The sequence below is a fragment of the Vicugna pacos genome, chromosome 4 (assembly GCF_048564905.1).
Source record: "Vicugna pacos chromosome 4, VicPac4, whole genome shotgun sequence".
Classification (NCBI taxonomy): Eukaryota; Metazoa; Chordata; class Mammalia; order Artiodactyla; family Camelidae; genus Vicugna; species Vicugna pacos.
The window spans coordinates 840,546-863,982 of record NC_132990.1 but is presented as its reverse complement, the minus strand read 5'-3'; the positions used below and the strand labels follow the sequence as shown (position 1 = coordinate 863,982).

Below are 23,437 nucleotides of genomic sequence, written 5' to 3'. Positions count from 1 at the left end.
GGCGGTACTGGGGATTGAACCCAGGACCTTGTGCATGTGAACAAGTGCTCTGCCACTGGGCTGTCCCCTCCCCCTACTGCTGCATTTCATCGCACAGGCATCTACCAACTGACACAGACCAAAGGATCTTCTAGATATGAGGCTGAGATATGTACTTCCTGGAAAAGGCAAGTCAGCTGCAGAATTCCCACGTCTTCATACAGGTTTTTATTTTGACAGGTGCCAGTTTACAAAAGGTGGTGGGAAAGCAATGATACAGGGTTCCAGTTTAGGGGCACAGGGATCCGACACGACTTGGTATTGTGTGGCATGGAGAATACAGACTCGTCCCTGACTCCCTGCCTCTGCGACAGCAGGGACAGAGCACAAGTCACCTGCAGCTGAGCCGCTTCCGTGCCCTTGTTTTGGTTTGCTGCTTTGCAAAGCTTTGCGGCACAGTGTGTGTCCTCGTGAACCTGAGGAGAGCCATCCCCCCTCCTCACACCTGCGACCTCGGTAACAGAGAGCCTCCTCCAGCATCTTCCTGACTCCAGAGAATTGTTGTCCAGAGAACTGGCTGAACCCAAGAGCTTACCTCTTTATTTTGTTGGAGGGACTGAGGCCACTGGTCTGACGGCATCTCCAGGAAACGCAGCTCTGCTTTCAAAGAGAGAGTTGCTGAAGAGTCAGCAGACATGGGGGGAGGTGAGGGAGAAACCTCAAACATGAATGAAAGCGGTAACGGGGCAGATACCGCTGTAATTGTATTCAACTATCAGAAGAACGTATCTCCATCTCTTCCTTGACCTCTGGGCCACTGTCATCTTGTTTGTAGTTTTCTTCCCTACTGAGGTCTTTATATTAACAGATGAGGCTTGAGCCTCTTGTAGGCGCCGGGGCCAGTGGCAGGGAGGGTCGCATTCTAACATCGCGTTAGATGGCAGTGCCAAGGCAAACGTGCACCTCAGTGCTTCTCACTCAACAAGCGTCCAGCCCTGAGTCTCTCTGCCCCCGTGCGTAGCCGTGATCCTGGTGAGCATGCCTTTTTTATTTTACTCTTTTATCGAGGTCTGACCTAGCTGCAGTGCACAGATCCTGTACAGAGTACAAGGGGTTTTGCACGCGCAGCGTGACACGTCACCTCCACGCGGAGGGCAGCGTGGACTCCTCCTGCACGTGCTGTGTCATGTCCGGCTTCTGCCGAATGTTGTGCGTGTGAGGCGCACTTACACGGTGCGTGCAGCAGGAATTCGTTCTTCCTCTGTTTCCGAGCGGTGAAAACAGGCGTAGACGCGCCGCTGGTAAGGCATTTACTCAGCTGTTGATGGGCACTCGGGTCGTCTGCAGTTCTGACCACAGAGGTGAAGCGGCCGTGAATATTCTGGTGCATGTCTTTTATGGGGCGCACGCCCGCCTTCTCCTGATTATCTGCCTGGAGTGGGATTTCTTGGTCCTTCAGCTGATATGCATTTAATTTTAGTGGTCAGAGCCAAACCACATTTCAAATTTCAGATTTAAGCTTCCACCACCAACGCGGGAAGGTTCTAGTTGGTCCCTACCCAATACATACGGTTTTGTATCTGGATTTCTTCACTGTGATAGCAACTTATCCATGTTTCTAACTCTGCATCATAACCACTACTTGTAATTGGAATGTTTGGAGGAGCAGTGGTGTCATAATTTAAATAGTCTGCCTTCAAAGATGAGGGCTGTTTCAGACTAGGAATGAAAAGTCATGTAAGCGAAATATTATCTGTGCTCTTAAAGAAGTGAATTGTGTGGTAGGTTGATTCTTGTTTCTAAAGATGCTTTTGGTAATTAAACATACATGTGCATCACTGTTTTAAATACAGTGAATAAGGACACATATTTTTAAATGTACTAAGTACTAACGCTCTTCTGGTGTGAGTTGTAGCTTTCCCTCATGAGACGGGGGTAAGTGCTCTTCTATTTTCTGTGCTCTTATTGCCCCTAGGGGGCGTTCCCTCCCTGGATTCTCTGTAGGTCAGAATTAGCCTTGTTTATAGTATTAGTTTATGTATAGTTACATATTATATATTATATATAATATATTATATTATAGTATATAGTTTATATATTAGTAATAACTTTATATAGTATTTTATCAGTAAAACGTTAGCTCTTGTTTTCACCCTCATCCCAGGATTTTTGTGTGCTGATTAGCTACAATTTTCATTTCAAGGGATCTCCAGTATTTTTTTACCTCCTAATTCTTATTTCCAGTGGGAAGAAGTGCAAAGAGTCACGGGGTTCAGAGCAGTGTTGGTGTGATGACCTCATAAGTATGGAAGGAGGCAGGCGGCTGCTCTGGTGACCACGAGCCTCACCCCTCGCCCAGCTTCTAATTAAACTTGTCAGCACCTGCTGACTTCTTCCTTAATTTCTGACGTGTTTTCAGAAAATAATAAGCCCCAGGTACTTTCTTTAGTCAATGAATAAAGGCAGGAATTCCCAAAAGTACGCAATCCTGGAGTCACGTCTCCGTCCCAAGTTCGTCAGACTGGAGAAGCCCTTCCGGATTCAGACAAGCTGTGGCATGGGCGGAGGGAGTCACCATGAGAGTGCACTTTGCTGATTATGAACAAAACTTACTTTAACTAAATTCTTCAGCATATTGGTCATGAAGTTGGCGAACGCCACAGCAGAGCCCAGCTTCTCCAGGGACTTGGCGCCATAATCTTTGTGCAAACCCATCCGCTGCTCGGGGCAGTGTGTCTGCACGGCCGGGTCGTGCAGGTCTGGAATGCTCTGATATTTCACTCTTGCCCCGTCTGGGTTCTGACCCGTCGATGGTCAGCAGAAGAGGCTGATCCGGTTCTGGCTCAGTCTAAGGGTTTTGTGCCAAACAGGGCTCAGCTCTCCCCTAAACTGACTGAATACTTCAGTGGCTCTCTCGTTAATCTCCCTCCCTGGAGATGACCTGGGACAGAACCTGATTTGTGCATATCATCACCGGACCTCTCTGTACCCCAGATAAAATTAGTTCATCCACGTTCCAAGGTAGACACTCCTTAATTCAGACTTTGGCCCTTCTCATACCCACACACCTGGAGGGGAAGTCAAAATCAGACAGATGACTTGGCATTTAATGTTTCGTCTGATATGAAACGTGGTGTATTTTACTAATGAGTTCGTGCAAGTTAGACATCAGGAAAGCCCTCAGGAGAATTCTGGGGCAGAATTTGAACTAAAGCAGCCCATCTCATTAATATGTTAATTTTACCTAAAAGATTGACTCCTGGTTCATCAGATGACCTCTGTCTGCTCCTTCTTGCTAGAAATTGGATGTTGAGTTAAATGCGTGTGTGGTGTGAGTCGAGATACCAATAAGAGACATGACAATGTGCTGACTGCTGCACGGAGGGGCGTCCTGCTGGCTGCAGGCCCTGGGAACCCTCCTGCCAAGACTGCTGTTGCAGTAACAGACGCATAATTCATTCAGTCATAAATGATGAAACAGGTCTTTGAGAAAAATGAACACATTATGTCTGTCAGTAGTTGCAAGACTAATCCTTAAAATGCATTAAACGTGCATTAGATTTTTCTTCCTGACAATAGTTTTTTTCTTCCTTCCCATCTCTTTTTTTCTGACAGCATTTTTATTTTGTAACTAAATATAGTTTAGAATCCAGTATGTATTAAATGTGAAAAAACTATTTAAGAAGAGTGTTCTTTCAACCAAATATGCGCTACTGTAAATTCCTAACTGATAAGCTGCTTTCCCGAGCCTGGACCAGAACCTTTCAGTGTGTCTTGCTCACCTATGTGTGGCTGGTGGCCTCCGCATCCCAACTCTGCTGTCAACACAGAGTCACAGCCCTTGTGAGAAGGGGGAGGGCGTGCCATCCCGCCGCTCGTAATGCTCCCCCTCCCCCAGCTTCCATCGGCATTGGGTGCCCTGATGGTAGGGCCACTGCCGCAAGGCAGCAGGGAGCCCGCCGGGGAACCGGATCCTGGGGCCTGAGAGGGAGAGCCTGACACAGGTCGGCAGGAAGCACCCACGCTTTCCACCAGCACGCGGCCTTCGGGAAGCGCTCTGCCCTCCCCTGACTCCTGGGGTCCCTGCTGCACCTCCCGTCCCTGGAAAGCCAGACCCTCTTCTCCAGCTTCTCTGCTGGGCTCCACTTTCCTCTCTCTGCCCCGAGAGTTGTTGTCCTTCCTCCACCAACTTAGAAAATGCCCAACACGCAGTGAGTCACGTGTCTTCTAAATAAATAATGAGGAGTATTGTAAACACCCAGTGCAGAACATTGTAAAAGTGAAGGCGTCACCTCTATGTGTGCCGTTCAGGACATCTCTAGCTCCTCTTCTCGGGCTGACCTTCCTTCTGGGTCTCCTGCGTGTATAATTGGGGCTACTCTTTATACAGAATTTGTATATTGTTTTCTGTTAACTTGACAGTTTCACTAAATTAATCCATCCTAGTACCTGCTGTTTAATTAATTGTGTCTTTAGTGTGGGGTATTTGTTATTTCTTTTTGTTGTCTTGCTATGATCAAGATAACAACAAACATCATTATTTGTTAGTCTTTAACTGCATTTCTGATCTTTGTCTTAGTGTATAGGTTCCTGCATGTGGAGATACTGGTTCAAATGATATGAGCATTTCAAAGCTTTGTGCCACATAAGCAAATTGTCTTTGAAGAAGGTCCTACCAGTTTCCACTGCCGACAGAAGTGTACGGGAACATCTTTCTTGTCGTAATTTTGAAAGTTTTACTTGTTTCACAATTTTAATAAGATTGACATTTTAATTTGCCCGTTGGCCATTCATAGTTCTTCTCTTAGCCATCCTCTCTATTTCTGTGACAAGTTTAAGCAGTTATTTTAAATCAAATTCCTGTGACTGTATCCACTCTAAGCAGCTGTGGTCCTGCAGCTTTGCTTACAGTCCCTCCGAATTGTAGCAGACACCTGGGTGGGTAAATGTTACTTGTTATCTTCATTTTATAAGTGATGAAACTGCAGCTCAGAACATTTAAGTGACTTTTGCCCAAAGTCATCCAACTAAAAAGTATTAGAATCAGGATTCCTACCCAAGACTGAACATCTCCAAAACTGGACAAGCTCTGTCACTAAGCTTCTTACGAGGAAACGCTGCAGGTCATTATGTGGGAAACACACGCACGTGTGTGCGCGCGCACACACACACATACTCAGACAAAGCCATCAGCACCTTCGTTCCTGCTGTGTGAACATCCTTCCCAATGTCTCTTTGTGCACTTTGGAAAAATGGCGGCCTGGAAAGAAGCATGGATGGGTGGAAGGTGATGTGTGGCTGGACACGTGGGTCAATAGATTGAGAAAAATCTATGGAAATGAATAAGATGATGCATTTGAAAATAATACTTACCTCCGACAGAATTTAATTTTATTTGTACTATTTATCTGCAAAAGCATTTAGTATTTGTGTAATCATACTTTTGAACATTTTCCTTTAATTTTTCCCAGAAATGAAAATAGAAAACAAAGTGATCACATTTGTTTTCTTGTACATTCTTACGCTTTCTTTTTCTAACTTGTAACTCTCTAATCTAATGTAGAGTTTATCAGGGCACATAGGGTGAGGTACAAAGCTAACTTTATATTTTCTTCTAAAAAAACATGATCGGTTAACCTAAAGATGTCCACGGAATGATTCTTCCCTTTCCTCACTGACTTGTACTCTTTGCAAGTTTATATTAAAATGCTCTCCCTCCTACCTGGCCACTCATAGCTGTGCCGTCTGCAGAAAGTAATCTGAGAGACAGGATAGCATTACTTTGCCTTTTTTCAAGAAAAAAAAATGGTTGTTTAAGTGACACAGCATCGACCCTGAAGCATTATGGTTATATCCTGATTGTGAAAGCAAAATACAGAAGGTTGGTTGCCAACGGGGTTCTGCAGTGTGGACAGTGGTGGAGCATCTGAAAATTTGGTCCTGAGACAATAGGCAGCCTGGGGATGAGGAAGGAGCACTCCCGCTGGCAGGTGATGAGTAGGAGCACTCCCGCTGGTGGGTGGTCAGGAAGGGGCACTCCCACTGGTGGGTGATGAGGAAGGAGCACTCCCGCTGGTGGGTGGTCAGGAAGGGGCACTCCCACTGGTGGGTGATGAGGAAGGAGCACTCCTGCTGGCGGGAGATCAAGAAGGGGCACTCCCGCTGGTGGGAGATGAAGGCAGCAGCTGCGCTGCTGATGCACTGGACCAGCCGTGGGGGAGGCCTGGGGGGCATGCCCTCCTGGTGACAGTTCCAGAATCACTGGGGGCTTTCTTTGCAAGGAGCACCTTAGGCACCCTCCCCATGCTGCCCCCACGTCCCCACAGACCCCAGGTGGTCGGGTCTCTGGGCCACATGCAGTTTCCTTCCTCTTTCCTCACTCCCGACATAGGTTCACATCGGTGCTTCACCACCCAGACCTGCACCGTGTTCCAAGCGTGATAGTTTACATGGGAAATGGAAGTCGTTACTTAGATTTCTTTCCAGTTTGCACCCAAGTTTCATGATCTTTATTGTTATTTACTTAAAAGAACTCCTTTAGGAAAATAATAATTTCAATTTTGGGGTGGCTCAGTCTGATCCAGGAAGAGCCCGTGCGTGGCTTAACTGAGGTTTCCCTGTGCTGCACGCTGTGCGGGGAAGGGGCTGCTTGCTTCACTGCTGCCGCCGTCCAGTGAGCCCCCTTATCGGGGCGCAGACTCCTGCAGAGGAAGCAAGTCTGTCGAAGGAGGCAGCGAACATTAAACCACCCACGGTTTGTTACACTTTACATTTAGAAATCAGTGCATTTTTGTTCATGTGTCTGTTTGGATCAAAGCACTAAAAGAACACCTTTTCCTCCTAATTTTTAGAGGTTTTCATGAGACTCTAAGATAATCATTTGCATGTTTTTACTTCGAGTAGGCAGGGATGTGCTAAGCGGCCGGCTGGATTTCCCTGACCTCAGGGAGCACCGGGCAGCGTGCAGGACGCCTGACCACTCTTTTCTTGTTCCGTTTCAGTGCACAGACCTGGGATATTGGAATATTGGACATCTTTGGCTTTGAAGAATTTCAAAAGAATGAATTTGAGCAAGTAAGTGGGTTTTCTTTTAAAATTTTGTTTCAAAAGAATGGTTTTTCCAACCAATAAGTCATCTCTTTTAAATTCAGTGGAGACTATTTGCATTATTTCTTGCAAATATGTAATTAAAAGAAGTACTTTGCCATCGTGTTTCAAATCCACGTCCCTGGTTGGTTGAAACAGTCATCGCTTTTATGTGGTCTTGGCGCACTCAGTCTTTCCTTTTTAATTGCGGTAATTGTTTTAAAAGACAGTATTAGTTGAAGACCAGGGTGGGGCTTATGGAAATGCTGTTTCAGCGGGTCAGAGACACGGGAGGGTGTCTCTGCTTCAAATCAGGGCAGAGATCTTCAGACTCCTGGGCCGAAAATCAGGCTGGAAATACTGTCTCACGCTAAATGCTGTTATTTGTAGGGTCGGCTTTACGTGACATACACACGACTACGGCCAACTCATAAAAACAGACTAAACAGACATCAGTTCTTTTTAGTCCACTTACAATTTAGGGCACTTGGGAAAACACTCGATTCTTTACTTTGCTGTATATACTGTTAAATTAAGTATATTTTAAAATTAAGTGTTAAGAGTAGAAGTAGACGTTGCGTTAGCAACCAGAGAAGGAAAAAGGTGCAGGTAGAAAGATGGAAAACCACACTGCATTATATTACATAAAGAATTTCAAACATGTGGTGTTTAGCGTGGTTAATGACACTGGATAAGGGACTAGAGTGAAGTTGAAGCCCAGTTCTGTGACTTTTACTAGCAGAGCTGTCTTGGCCAAGATGAAGAATCTATAATGAGCTTTAGTTTCCTTCTCTGTAAGGTCAAGATAGTGATAGACATACGGAGCTGTGAGATTGCACAAGACGGCTGTCACAGAGGTGCTGGTGTCAGTTCCCAGCTCACTCACATGTGTGAGAACTGGTGGGTAGATACCATTATGGCCATAAATGGCAACACCCAAAAACCTTTTAAAATGCAGCCTTTTCTGTCTAAAAAAACTGGTGCAGCATCCTGAGAGTAGGTCCTAAATCACGCTGACTCACTTAATCCAGGATGAATCATCATGAATCATGTTCTCTACAAAACTTTGCAGAAAATCTCATATGGAATCAGACCGAGGAGACCAGAGGTTTCTTCTCCCTTCATGCTTTTGTATCCATGGATTAATGGAAAAGGGAGGACTGTGTGGTTCTATTTATTTATTGCTTAATAATAAGAAAAAGTGGCAAACGTAAGGAAGAGCAGTTAAAAGGGCGACCAGTAGGAGGTCCGAGAGTAAACGCGGCTCGCAGGCCACCTCTAGGGATGGGTTCCTCGGTGCGAGTGTCTGCATGTTGCCTGGTGGTCACATCGATTCCCCACGTCTTTGCCTTACAAAACATGCGGACTCTCGTGTCTCTAATGAGACTCCCGGTTTCCCCATCTCCTGCTGAGTGGCATGCAGAAGTCACAGGTGGAACGGTGTCTTGTCTAGGCCTCTGCGAGGGGCCGGGTTCCCAGCCTCCTCCGCACCCAGACACGAGCACCTGCAGGCCTGGGCGGCAGCTGAAGTGGGCAAAACATTTATGTTCTTGTCTTATGAATACTTACTCACTTTACGACAGTTACACGTGTCCCTTATTATTCTTTCATGCCGCTAGATATTTTAATTACATATTTTAGAATATACTCATAGCCTGGGATTTTTATATAGCAGGGAATGGCATTTTTCCCCCTCAAATCTAAAGAACAAGTCTCTGTTAAATACCAGAAGCTAATTTTAGACACTTAATGGGTAAAAGCTCAAGACCAGTTTTCAGACTTAAATTATGAAGGGAGTAAATACTTTTAAAGATGTGCCTTTAGTTTTCTTGGCGGGTTTGCCTGACTATTGTGCATGGCAGGACCAAGGAGCCGTTTAGAAGAATAAAATGATTTTTTGTGCAGGGTGAAGCTAAATCTTATCTTGCAGTGGATCTAGCAAATTCCTAAATTTGCCTATGAACTTTTGAAAGGCTGTTGGTTTGAATGATACATTCTAGATTCTTGCGGTGCTAATAGAGTGTGAACGTCCTCCTTTTTGATCCCACTGACAATTTGCAACAGAATGTTTAACAGACCGACATTGTATCCAGAACCAAACCCAGAAAAATCTTGGTGCCTTTATGAGCATCTGCTCTGTTCTCCGTTGGGCGTGTTGCCCCACCAGCTGTTGGCCAGGGGGTCGGCTCCTCCAGGGCTGCAGTGGTGTCTGCTGCAGAGTTTTGTGTCTCATACAGGCTTAATGACTGTGTTTCAACTGAAACTTAAAGAGTAAACTCTTAAGGACAGAATCTCCCTAGTGGATTTGCTAGTTTTTCCTTCTTGCACAGGAATAAATGTATGTATTTCTGGACAGTTGGTCACCCATAAGAAATCTGACAAATATTTAGAACAGGGACAATCTGGGGAGATACTAAGAGTCACTCCAAGACAGCCACGTCCCCCACCTCAGTGTCCCCAGGCAGCTCTAAAGCATTAGATGGACGCGTGTGAGACTTTACATGAGAATTTGTTTCAGCTCATAGGAACTGCTAGCCCTGTTTTCCTTGACTTTCAGTAAATAATCTCTATTCAGAACTATTTTATATATTGTAAAGAAGACAGGTTTTTAGATTGAGAAGTGTAATATATAAAGCGCAACAGTACTTTGATGCTGCAGTGGAGAGGGGCTCACTAGAAAGTCTGAGTCCAAAGTGCATTTCAGGAGGCTGTGATGCCACCACCATAATTAATTAGATCATTACATTATTATCAACTCGCTGTGTTATGTGACACCTACATTTCAAGAACTCTCATCTCCCTTATGGATCTAGCGCTACAAAAACATCCTCTGATGCCCTGAAAAATAAGCCTCTCCAGTCAACTCTTCCATGTTTCACAGCCAGTGAGTCCCAAGGTTGCGACGCTTGCTAATCAGAAAGGTGACAACCAAGACAAAAGTCGCCTTACACGTTGTGCTGCCAGTGGTGTTAGAAAAATGAAAGTGGTTCGGGGCACCACGTCTAAGGGAGAGGCAAAAATATTTTTAGTTCCAGGGATTAATATTTAGAAAGCTGAAAAGAACGAATGAAAATATAACTACAAACCATGAGAGACCTTGATAAAGTTGCAAATCAGCATATAAAACCACTGACTTTTATATATTTTCAGAATAGTTTGTTAGAAGACATAGTGGAAAAGAAGAAAACATTTACATGGTCAAGATCAGTAACAACCTAAGTGAGGGAATCTATAAAATGCTCCTGAAAGTCGCATAATTACACTTAAAAATGGAAAGATGTATCGCATTCTTAGAAAGGCCTGGAGATGGTAAAGATCCTGACCATCTACAATTTATAAATATGACTTGAGGTGGCCCCACTGCAAATGGACGAAGGATGAATGACAGAATTAGAGCATTCAGGCTCACGGCTGCGCGGAAGCAGTGAGCCTGTGCAATGAGTGTCGATCCCTGCTGCCATTCGAGATGGGAGACCACACAGACAAGATACAGATCAGGAGTTCTTGCCAAGGAAGAAAGAAAAGAAAGAAGGAAGGAAGGAAGAAAATAAGGAGGAGAAAGGAGAGACCCTGGATACAGTGAAACATCTTGATACAACTGCTAATTAACAGAAACAGAGGACAGAGGAACATGAGAACCGAACCATGAGGATGCCCTCTGCAGAGCCCAGGCCCTGAGAAGTGGAACAGGACAGGGGACTTGATTTCTTCAAAGTATAAAATGCAGAGAGAAGAATGTAGAAGAAGGAGGTGATGTGTAGATTAAAAGAGATCTAAGCAACATAAATCAATTAAAATGTGGACATTGTCTGGATCCTGGTTACTTAAGTATAAGCAGCTATGAGTTAATTAATGTCATATGAAATCTGGATATTTGACAAAATTAAGAAATCATCCTTCACAGAAGCTGTGTGTGATAAAGGTCACGTGGCTGTGTTTTTGAACTCCTTCTAGTTTAGGAAATTATACTAAAATGTTTGCCAATTAAGTGACACAATGCCTGAGAATTGCTTCCGATGCGTTTGGTTTTGAGGGGAATATGGAAACGGGTAAAGCTGAACTGGCCAGGAGGTAGTAACTGTTGATAATGCTGGAGTCGGCTGATGGCAGATGGGGTGTATTACGTTAGTCTCTTCACTGCTGAATACGTTTAAAATTGTCCATAACGTACAGGTGCACCTCAGAGGTATCACAGGTTCGGTTTCAGACCACAGCAGCAAAGGGAATTCGGTAATAAAGCTAGTCACATGTGTTGTTTTGCTTTCCCAGTGCAATGTTGTGTTACACTATCCTCTAGTCTGTGAAGTGTGCAGTATCATTATGTCTAAAAAACAATATATCTACCTTAATTATCAATCCTTTATTGCTAGAAAACACCAACCATCATCTGAGAGTTCTGCAAATCTTAGTAGTAACATAAAAGATCGCTGATCACAGGGCACCGTAACAAACACAAGAATAATAAAAAAAAATTTGAAATAGTGCCAGAATATTGCCAAACAGCGACACAGAGACATGAAGCGAGCAAGTGCTGCTGGGAAATGACACTGATAGACTCGCCTGACTCAGGGCTACCACACACCTTTGATTTGTAACAACACGGTCACTACAAAACACCACCACGGGAGGCATGCCTGTACTAGTTAAAATAAATGAGAACTTTAAGGCTGTATAAATATTATTTTAATAAATGCTAGAATATATCTTTGCTGCACAAAAGCTATCGCCAAGCTCTGCATGTTACAGATCCTTGCCGAAGGCGTAGAGAACAGAGTAGTGGAAACGAGTGATTTAATATTCAGTAATTTCCCCCAAATTTCCCACTAGACACATAACATGCAGCTACATATAATGAAACTCTTGAAGCTGTGGCGTCTAGTAAAATTGCATATCAACAATTTGCTGTAAGAACCCAGAGAATTTGGAAAGAGAACACGTTTGTTCAAAGTAAAAGCTTCTGTCACAGACGATAAAATTGTGATACATGACCTGTCTTCAAGCTCGGCTTCGTCTAAGCTAGTCTTAGAAGAGTTTTCATGGATTTGAAATATTCCCCTGCTTACAAATTCTTTTCTAAAGAGTGAGGTTTGCTGGAAAGTCCTGGTGAACAATAACTCAGTCAGGCTTGGGCTGTGTGCAGAGAGTTTGGGAAAAGCCACATGCTTTGACTTTGAAAGTTTTATGAAATAAGATTGTACAGTTTGTCACCCTCAATCTCAGAAAAATACCATGAAATCCTTAGTTGTGAAGTCACTATCCTCGATATGATACAAGATAAATTAAAGAGTATATTAATGACTGTCAGCTGAACACATGTCATGTGCCTTTGATGTCGATTATTCCATTTTGCAGGTGGGAAAACTGAGAGGCTATGGCCTCTGCCCTGTAAGAAAGGGTTTTGTTGGTCCCCTAAAGGGTCCATTTTTTTCTGGCTCACTTGCATCAGGCTCCTCTGTCATTCATTCATTCAACTAACTGGTTTTGTATGCACACCACGTTCCAGACCCTATGCTTGGCACTCAGCAGCACGCGGACATCACGGTGCAGTCGGTAGGCAGTGCAGAGGGGGACCAGTTCTGACTGGATGGCAGAAGGGTTAGGAAAACCGTAATGAGAAAGATGTTGCTGTTTTCATCCCAATGTTGGCAGTTCCCATGCAATTTTAATCATAGCATGTGCTCTGAGAGCTATTAAGTGTCAATATGAACTATTTGCCACTCAATGAATTGACCTATGAATATAAAAAATATTTTATTGTTCAAATTGTTTCACATTTAGCTTCCCAAACCATGCGTACATTAAATAGCTAACTCTATCTCAAAACATTTCCTGCTCTATGACACTGAATTTTCTGAACTCTTCTCAGGAACTCACCAAGCTGTTGATGTAACACAGTTCAAGAAAACTCTGAATGAGGAAACTTATTTCTGTTTCATAGCAGAACCCAGGGATAGTGCTGCTCGGGGTTCTACAGAAAAATAAACAGTAACGAAATAGTGAGATGCTATTTAAATGTACTTCTTGCAATAATATTGGATTCTATGTTTAAAAAAGTATGGTTAGACGTTTTCAGGTTAGTGGCTTTTGAAAATGTGTTTCAAGGAAATAAAGATGACTGGATAAAGAAGTTGTGGCATATTTATACTACAGTGGAGTACTACTCAGCCATAAAAAAGAATAAAATAATGCCATTTGCAGCAACATGGATGGACCTAGAGATCATCATTCTAAGTGAAGTAAGCCAGAAAGAGAAAGAAAAATACCATATGATATCACTGATATGTGGAATATAAAAAAAAAGAGGACACTAATGAACTCATCTACAAAACAGAAACAGACTCACAGACATAGTAAACAATCTTACGGTTACTGGGAGAAAGGGGGTGGGAAGGGATGAACTTGGGAGCTTGAGATTTGCAAATGTTAGCCACTATATATAAAAATAGATCAAAAAATAAGTTTCTTCTGTATAGCACAGGGAGCTATATTCAATATCTTGTAATAACCTATACTGAAAAAGGAAGAGAGTGCAGCTGCATCTTCCTTGTGAAGTAAAGGCATACTGAGCTTTACTGCATTGGATTTATTGGGCTTCACAGATGGTGGGCTTTTTACAAAGTGAAGGTTTGGGGCACCCCTTCGTCGAGCAAGTCGGCTCGGCACCGTTTTTCCAGCAGCATTTCCTCGCTTTGTGTCTTTGTGCCACGTTTTGGTAATTCTCGTGATATTTCAGACTTTGTCATTGCTTTCACATCTGTTACGATGATCTGTGGTCAGTGATCTTTGATATTACTGCTTCTGACTCAGTGAAGGCACAGGTGATGGTTAGCATATTTTTAGCAATAAAATATATTTAATTAAGGTGTGTACATTATTTTTTAAATCATAATGCTATTGCACACTTAATAGACTGCAGTGTAGTGTAAACATGACATTTATATGCACTGGGGAACCAAAAAATGTACGTGACCCGCTGCCTTGCTCTGTTTTGGAGCCAAACCCGAAATACCTCCGAGGTCTGCCCGCACCAGAACGTTAAATGGAAGTGTTACAGAATGCCATGCGCAGAATGAATGGAGTGGAAAATATATTTCAGGCCTCTTTAGAAGAGAGTGAATTGAGTTCTTACAATGACAACGACCCAGGGAGAAGCCCACCCTCACCGCAGGCCCCCAGGGCGCCGCCCAGGCACGGGGGGCCACGTAGTTTGCGGCCGACCCTCAGCAGTGGCTGCAGTGTCTCGCGCCCTCGCTGTGAGTCAGGAGCCCCCCTTAGATGACAGCCGGCACCTCCGGCCACCCCCTCAGAGAGGGGTGGGATGTCCCGAAGTCTGTCTGGGGCCGCGTGGGAGTTCTGACACCAACCCATCGGGCCCCAGGGCAGTGCTCTCCGTGCTGCTGTTTCTTTGACACCTTAGGGCCGCTGCTCTGGGCTCTGTTACTTCTTCAGTGTCTCTCTAAGCTTTGCATTCAATCCTGGATAATGACAAGTATTTGAAAAGGACGGTTATTTCAGTAGAATTTGCATTTTTCAATCTGATGTTAGCAGATTGTTAAATAGAATATGGGAAGAAAGTTATCCAATAGGTTTATTGTCGGCTGAGCCCTTCAGAAAACCCCTCTGGTCCCCGCATAGTGATTGTTCATGTTAAAGGGGATTATGGGCGTGAATTAAACTCATTAAAACAGTGGATTTATTCTGTGAATCTGTGTTGCACCGAGTAACACAATCACTGAAAGAAATGTTACAGAGAAAGTTTTTCTTTTTTTTAATCTGTATGAAAATGTCATTGTGCCTGTGAAGTAACTGCCAGCTGCATTTGCTTAAAACCTATTGCATGGAATTTGATATCAAAATTGCAAAGAGAAACGGTAATCTACTGAAAGGGGTGCAAAGTAGGAAGGGTGAGAACCAAACAAAACCAGCAGACAAACAAGTGCAGAGGCGGGTCCCTGCAGGGCCCCGGGCCTGGAACCTGCTGGTGAGGCTTCTGGTGCAGGGCTCGGCCAGGGAAGCAGTCCTGCCACACCGCGCCCCGCGATCACCGAGCGCCGGCTCCTGTGTTACAAAGCACGTCAGGTTGTTGGCCGAGGCGGTCTCTGCTCACTGTCGAGTTGAGAGATGGTGCTGGGAGAAAGGCAGCATGACTTTTCCCAAACAGGGACGGAGAGAAGAAAGGCTTTACCGTGATGGCTCAGTCAAAGCTGGCAACATAAATGACAGAATGTTAAAGCTGAAACAGATCCGAGAAATACTATTTCCTCATCACCATCCCTCCCTGCCCCTCAACTCCTGCCGTTTTACAGAAAAGGTGCCTAAACCAGGAATGACTGACTTGTTGGGGAAAGTACATATAGCAATCTCTAAGCCCCCGGCGTTCTTCAAAAAAAGTAAGTTGGAGATTCACAGCACCCCTGGCAAAGGCAAGGCCCTGAGAAGTCCTGCAGGGAAGTGTTAGTTTAGCTCAGTGTTTCTCCGGTAGGCTTCAGTTCTGTTGTTTTTCAGACAATAGTAATTGACATCTCATACAATTAATGTTCTGCTGAACATACTTGAGGAATACTGAGTATCTCAAATCTGACATCATTCCTGCTGTCTCATATATATATATATAAATGGGTTAGTAGGCATTAAGTCCTGTCCAAAACCTCTATAAGACGTTTAGTCCACACCAAAACTCCTTGAACTTTGGTCCTATCCAAAATGTCCATGTGCATATTTGGTCTACACCAGATGGTTTTGGACAGGACCAACTGTCAAGGACTTTTCGGTATGGACCAAATGTCCAATGGACGTTTTGGACAGGAACGAATGTCCTTTAAAGTATAACTGCATGATATATATGTCTCACACACACACACACACACACACACACACACACACACACACACACACACACACACATATAAATTGATGAGGAAATCAGTTAAATGGATTGTATTTACCAGCATCTATCTCAGTGTATTCCACCAGGCCTACATATTATAATCACCTGGAGAGATTTTAAAATACATCAGTGCCTGGGCCCCACTCTGATTTAATTGGTTTGGGGTCAGGCCCAGACATCAGCCTTTTTTGTAGAGCTCCTGGTTAATTCCAATGTTCGGTAGGATTTCAAATCACTGTCTCATGCCTGGGGCTCTGCCTTCAACTAGAGTCAGCTTTAATTAATCTCCACTTTAATTCTGGGATGCATATGTCACGCTTTATTATATTTTTGCTTCAGATAAATTTCACTGAGTAATAAAAATAAAGGGAGAACAGTTGGTGAAAATTTACTCAAGAAATTAAGTTTGTCATTAATACAAATGATAGGCCATCTGGATACGCAATAATGTTCTGTTACTAAAGAGTGTTTTCAAAGGGTGCATAATTTTTATTATTAAACAACCGCTTAGCGACAGCACTTCATGTACAAAGCGTGTATTTTAATCAGAGAATGGCGCACGCTGATTAAGCAGTATTTAATAATTTTTCATTGTCATTTATGAATACTCACCTGTTATCCACATTCAAGTCTGCACTGAGGAAGACCTGGAAATTTAATGAAACCCAAGAACAGTTCTGATGGATGGAGTGAAAAAGTAAAAGCGATGTTTGTTTTGCACTGAAGTCAGCGATGTTCTCAGTTCTTGGTGCAGATTCACACTTGGAGGTACATACACTAATCTGCCTTCACAAGCCTTTTGTGCGCACACAGAGCAGCTCAGTGAACGTGAACTGAGGATATGCAGGCTCTCCTCGTGATTCTGGCCCCCATTTGGTGGGTGGGCTGCGTCTTCCGGCTCCCCAGCTGGGCTTCTGCCCCGGTGATGTGTCCCGATTGATCGTCTCCTTGGCTGCCTTTCCTGGTGGGTCTGAAATTCACATTTCTAGCACTTCTTTTGTATTTTAACTGGTGAGCGATTTGAACAATTTAGAGTCAGGAAAGGCAAACTATTTTGGTAAAAAAAAGTTTGTGCATTACTTCAAAATGAGTTTGAAAACCATTCTACTTATGGTTTTCATATGCCCCCCGCGCTGCTCTCCTCTGCTAGAAATCCAGGTACTCAGGCAGCTGCAGAAGCAGCCCTCTGATAGAAGCTACAAGTCAAACATCACCCCGCAGGCTGCTCAGTTTCACCCATCCCGCTGGGGTTCTCCTTGGGATTTTTATAAACTGCTTCTTTTTTTCCCTCCATAATACAAAGAACACGATGCACAGTAAACATTTCCGATGTGTTCTAAGAATCACCCATGTCACCAAGTCCCGTCCCCAGTGCAGACTGAAAACGGGAGAGCTCAGTGGGGAAGCTGGATGTTCTGTGAATCATTTTGACCAGGAGAGCAATCAGGTGAGTTGCTCTGTTCAGAAGCACAGGCCAAATCAGTTTTTTGTTACCGAACATTTGGTAGACAGCTTTAGGCGTGCATTCCTGGGGGAAAAAAAGACTGGAAAAGCTTTTTCCAGCCCTTTCTAGTTACTGTGGCTCCATCCACACACACACACGGCATCTCCATTCTGACTAAAATGGTGACTTGGTTTAATAAAGCCAGCATTCGGTTCAATAAAATCCTAGGAAACAAAGCCATTTAAAAATGTCTGTTTTTATTCTGAAATCAGGCTGCAGCAGACTTTATATACAGAGGTGGTCAGCTGTCAGCAGTCAGGAGCAAGAGGACTGAGTCAGATTGTCATCAAAAAGTGCTTTTTGTAACTACTGGCCTCAGTCTATTCTGAATACAAAATGGTAAGAGAATTATATGAAATACGTGTGCGACATCCACCTCCAAGTGTGTTCAATTAGAGAATCTCAAGATGAGGGGAAAGATAAATGTCATAGAATTTGAGTATTTCTTCCACAGCAGAGAATCAGCCACTTACGGTCTTGTTTCAGGCTCCTTTGTCAGATTTCGCATTGTTTCACGTAGTCACACACATCATGCTATTTTCCTTGGCCTCTACATTTATTTCTTGAGTAATCTATTTCCCAAAATATATAACATTTAGGTGCACCTTTCATAGCCATTTTAAAGTCAGACTGCTGAGGTAAAAGATCTATTTGTGTTGTCTTAAATAATTCGATGCATTTATTAACTTCAAAAGGTTTGAAAAATTACAGTCATGTACATCATCTCATCAAAGAGAATCTTTTCCAGTGGTTTCATTCCATAATGGAGTCATTTATTTTCTGGACATTTACTGTAAATATTTTACTCCAAAATCAAGAAATCGTTTTATAGCATTTAAGATCTTCAGTAGAGAAATTATTACAGTATTAGAGTTTGACACATTATTACAGTGGGGAAACACCTCAAATTATGATTTTTTAAGCAAATAAAAAAATTGAAAATTTTTTTCCTCTAACAGCTACTTTCAGAAATTTGTTTTTCATTCATGATTGAAATGATAGTGATAAATACTCCTTTCTCAGGGGGCTGCTCCTCTGGACAGATTCTACACAGTTTTATAGAAAGTGATTTGTCTTTGCAGAATCATTCCTGGAGATTTATACACCACAGATAAAACAAACAGAGATCCTGAGCTATTGCTACCAGTTAGCTTTGATGGAACAATTCTAGGGGATGGCTGTGCTACATTGTATCAGGTACAAGGAAGGAAATATTTTTCAGATGATATTTAAATGCTGAATCCCAGCCCTTCCTTTGCCAGCTGTTATGTGTGGGATTTATGGGTCTACATCTATATGCAAACTGTTTTTGCCCAAACAGCCAGCATATACAGTTAAATGCTCTATATGGTATGTTCTCAAACGAAGTGACTGTAGTTTTGATATTTTTACATTTAGAGAATTGATCAGCAAAATGTGAGTGTATTTAAGAAACATTTAGCTTTAAATTTAAAGAACCTTCCAGCTTTGCATATATCTCATGGGATCTAGGAATCTTGTCAAGGGGCAGAGAGGGAAAGTTCTGGTTAACTACTGGCCCAATCAGATAGAAGGGAGAAAACTCAAGAAATTTTAGAGATCACTGATGGAGCATTGGCAGGAAGAGAGAATGCAGAGAGAGATTCCAAGTCTCAGCAAGTTCTCTCAAGTACTTTAGGTTTTTGTTTTAATTTATATTTTTAACTGAAGTGTAGTCAGTTTACAATGTTGTGTCAGTTTCTGGCGTCCAGCCTGATGCTTCAGCAGTACGTATACATACGTGTATTTGTTTCCACGTTCTTTTTCATTGTGCGTTACCACAAGGTATTGGATACACACGTCCCTGTGCTGTCCAGTAGAACCTTGTTGTTCATCTGTTTTCTATGTGGTAGTTAGTGTCTGCAAATCTCAAAGTTCTTTAGGGTTTAAAATGACTTCCAAGAGAGCAGCAATGTGGCGTGGCTCTTATTTTATTTTTAATTTAGATCTTACTTTGTGATGGAAGGCAGTAGGGAAGCTCATTCAGTCTACAGACAGTCACTTGTCACCAGATTTACAGAAACTGTTGTTTATGGTGAAGCAGAGGCAAGAAAAACTACTGGAAGCAAGGGCAGTGACCCTGGGACACCTTTTTTGATCTGGAGCTAAGAAGTATTTTGAATATTCTGTGCATGTCAATATGTGGTATTCGGATCTTATTTTTCATAAGTTATTTAAATATTTTATTCGGAATATTTCTACTGCATTGATTATTCTCTACCTGTTGCCCTAATAATGAGATATCGATGCACATTCATCACCCAGATAACTTGTCTAGATTCGGGCGTTGAGCCTCTGCATTTTCAGCTCTCCAGCTTCTGCTGCCATCAGGGCAGCCCCTTGTCTGCAGCCTCCAATCACCCCGTTTCCGGAGATGCTTGAGCTGCCTCTGCCTACTCACCAAATTCTGGTCCCGGCAAGAACTGAAGAGCAGACCTTCCTCACAGACAGCTCATCTCAGGTCAAGCTCCCCCTGTGGGCTGACTCGTGCCCTGCACTCTGATGTGTTCCTTCGTTTCTTCCCTCTGGGGCTGCTTCGTGTCCCTGGAATCGCACACATTTCCATCCTTCCTAGTAGCTAGACCTGTGAGAGGATGGGTCTCTGTTCCTATGTGTATTGTATTCTTCCTTTATTAATAGCCACCCTCTGATGGGCAGGCTCAGGCCACCCGTGCAGAGTTAACGTGTCCTGGTGTTGGTCCTTTGAGACGATGACTTGACTTGCTGGTTGGAAGCTGGAGCCCAAAGGAAGCTCTTCCGTGTCCTGGAGAGAACCCGTGGGGACCGAATGTCTGTCTGAGAGGAGCTCCTACTTAGCAGGTGCTAGGATGACACCAGATTTGGAGGAGAACTCGGGCGCGTGGGAAGGAGGCACCCAGGGCGGTCTTCTTTTTTCCAGTGACTATTCCAGTCTTGTGTGATTTACAAAAGCTTTGGCATTTTCTTTATATAAATACTGCACATTTTACGTTAAACATAATCTTAGATGTTGTTCCCTTTCAAATGAGATCTGATGTCCTTTTACAAACTTTTTATCAGTAACTTTGATGTATATAAATTGTTCATCTCTATTTTCAGTGAGTTACTGAATTCTAAATGTTTCTAAGTGATTCGGGGTTTTACTGTTTCTAACGTCGTGGTTAGGGTGCAGATGGGAAGGCAGGATGGTCTGTGAAACTGCCGTGAGATCACAAAGGTAGGGGGTGTAGGGACCGAAGACAGGAGGCCCTGGACGGAGCCCTGGACCACTCCAGGGTGGAGTCAGAGGAGACAGACAAGGACTGGCCAGTGAGGCAGGAGCCCCGAGAGTGTGACGTCCTGGAAGACACTGGGGGCAGCACTCAAGGAACGCAGAAGAATGGGCTCTCAGACATCACTGGGAGGTCAAGGGCAGTGAACACAGAGCTGAACGTCAGATTTAGAAATGCACGCATCACTGGTGACCCCAAAAAAGCACTTTTGGTGGAGCAAGGGGAGCAAAAACCTACCGAGTTCAGTAGTGGAGAGAAGAGGAATTTGAGATAAGAAAAGACAACTTTTTTGAGGTTTTTGGATTATTGAAAAAAAAGCAGATAAACAGGAAAGTCGACCCAGAGGGAAAGCAAGGCTTCATTTTGGCTAGACTTGGGTTGTTCTATTTTATTTTCTAACATTTTAAGATATTTTTAAGGTTAATAAGTTAGCACTTGAAGATTAAGGAATAGCACATTTGTTTCCTGATGGGCACGCCTGGCGGAAAGAGGAAAATGTAAAAATTTTGTGCCACAGGACTTGGTGCCTGCAGTGAGATATTTAGACCAGTATCCTTTCTCAAACGAACCCCGTGCTCCTTTTTGCAACAGGAATGAGGAGGCAGGAAACACCCCTCCTTTCCCTGGTGTCTGAGGTTAGGGCAGCTTTGTCATCACTTGTTGGCAAGGGCCCAAACGTCATTTCCTTTTGGAAATATTTTTTAAAAACTCACATATATTTTAGGCCCCACATTTGTAAGTTAATGTTGTCATTATACTTCCTGCTGCTTTTCAGGGCCAGCCCTCACTTGCATAATCGGGCCCTGTGAAGTCAGCAGCGTCAAGCCGAGCTCTTTACTTTGACTTCTCAGGGCGGCGTCGGGAGACGCTAACTGGCGCTGAGCGTTCTCGAGCCTGCATCTCGCCCTCTGAAACGGGGCGTGGAGCGGGGGGTCTGCGTGCCGAATTCTCTTGTGAACTGTTTTCTTTCTCCCCACAATAGCTCTGTGTCAACATGACCAATGAGAAGATGCACCACTATGTCAATGAAGTGCTTTTTCAACACGAGCAAACAGAATGTGTACAAGAGGGAGTTACCATGGAAACCGCTTATTCTCCTGGTAACCAGACTGCAGTTTTGGATTTTTTTTTCCAGGTATTCATATCATATAATTAGCTACTTTCCAGGGTACGTGCATTTAAATATACTGGAGACAAAGAATTTTCTTTCAAGGGGCTGTATTTGGGGGGTATCTTTATAGGTGGCTCGGCAGTTTGTAACTTATCTATACTCTTTCCATGTTGATTGAGGCGCACGTGACCTTCCTCTGAAAGGACATTTGAAGGATTATCGATCAATTGAAATGACAAGAAATATCAGATCATTTTGTTATAAAAACACTGAGCATTGGTTATGTCGCTGAAACTCTTCTTTTGGTGTGGTTACAAATGCACATCATACAGACCTACTATTTTATAAAATAATACCGAGGCTAACAAGATCACAAAACAAACTCAACAATCTTTTTTATCCCCAAATTTTTAAGTTTAAATATAGAAAAAAAAAGGGGGGAGGAGGGTGTAGCTCAGTGGTAGAGTGAGTGCTTAGCATGCACAAGGTTCTGGGTTCAATCCCCAGTCCCTCCATTAAAAAATCAATCAATCAATCAAATTACCCCCCAAAACAAAAAATATAGAAAAATGGCAAAATATATATACATATAACAGTACATTTGCAAGTGTTTATATGAATCTTTGTCCTTTCTACCTTACAATGCAAGAATCTTTGCCTCAATATCGTCATCATAAGAATGAAACTCGATCATACAATCAGCCATCACTTGTCTGCTAATACAAGACGTTGTATAGATTTACCAATAATATTTCTAAAACATTTGAATGTTGTTTAAAACTGAGACCATTTAGCTACTGGGGAGCATAATATATAATTTTCTACCCTGAATTTTCTTAAGTGTCTGCTTACAATGACTTTGTTTTATGTACTTTCCTAATCTGTAACATGTTCTTGTTTCTGCTACCAGCTTGTCGACATTCCTTATTTTAATTCGAGAAGAAAGTCTCTTCCTCCAGAAAGTCCTCCCTCATCCTGACACACGTAGCATATAGTTAATCTATATAAGGCTGAAAAGTGGCCTGAGGGTGACAGACCCTTAACCGTCCATGGGAAGCCTCGGCCACCCGTTCCCCGCGGGCACCCACTCCCCTCATGCTTGCTGGCTGCCATGTCCTTGGCTGCTGCACAGCGGTCAGCAGCACGGAGTTATTTCTGTCTTTTTGTTTCTTCTTTGGAATGAGTATTTCAGTAGTGGGTCCCTCATCAGGATGGGCTGGAAATGAGAGCGGGTGTTACTGCTGTGGCTTCTCTTGGATACCCGGAGAAACGAAATGAAAAGACGTACCAAGCAGAGGGTGAAGCTAGCCTTTTTACCTGCAAATATGTAGGTCTACACACCAGGCAAGCATATACTCTACGGCACAAAACAGGCTGGTTATTTCCTTCCCAGCAACTCATAACCCTCCACTGCGCACAGGCGTGCAGAGTGTTTGCACGGCTGTCTCTGTGTTCCAGTGATCACATGTTTGTCTCACGTCTCCGAGGAGCAGGGTCAGTGCAGATCCTCACCGAACTCTCCATGTGTCCAGGGCATTCTGTCGCTGTCTCTGCCCTTGACGCTTCTGATGTAAGGATGAAACTGTGACGTCCTTCCACAC

General features: G+C 43.4%; 1 protein-coding gene across 1 annotated transcript in view; it reads left to right on the top strand.

The window, feature by feature from the left end:
* Window positions 1-23,437, top strand: part of LOC140696223 (unconventional myosin-XVI-like) — a 211,129-nt gene that overhangs the window by 44,159 nt on the left and 143,533 nt on the right. The window contains 2 exon segments of the mRNA XM_072960641.1: window positions 6,981-7,053; window positions 21,708-21,860. Coding sequence (XP_072816742.1) covers window positions 6,981-7,053; window positions 21,708-21,860 — 226 coding nt within the window.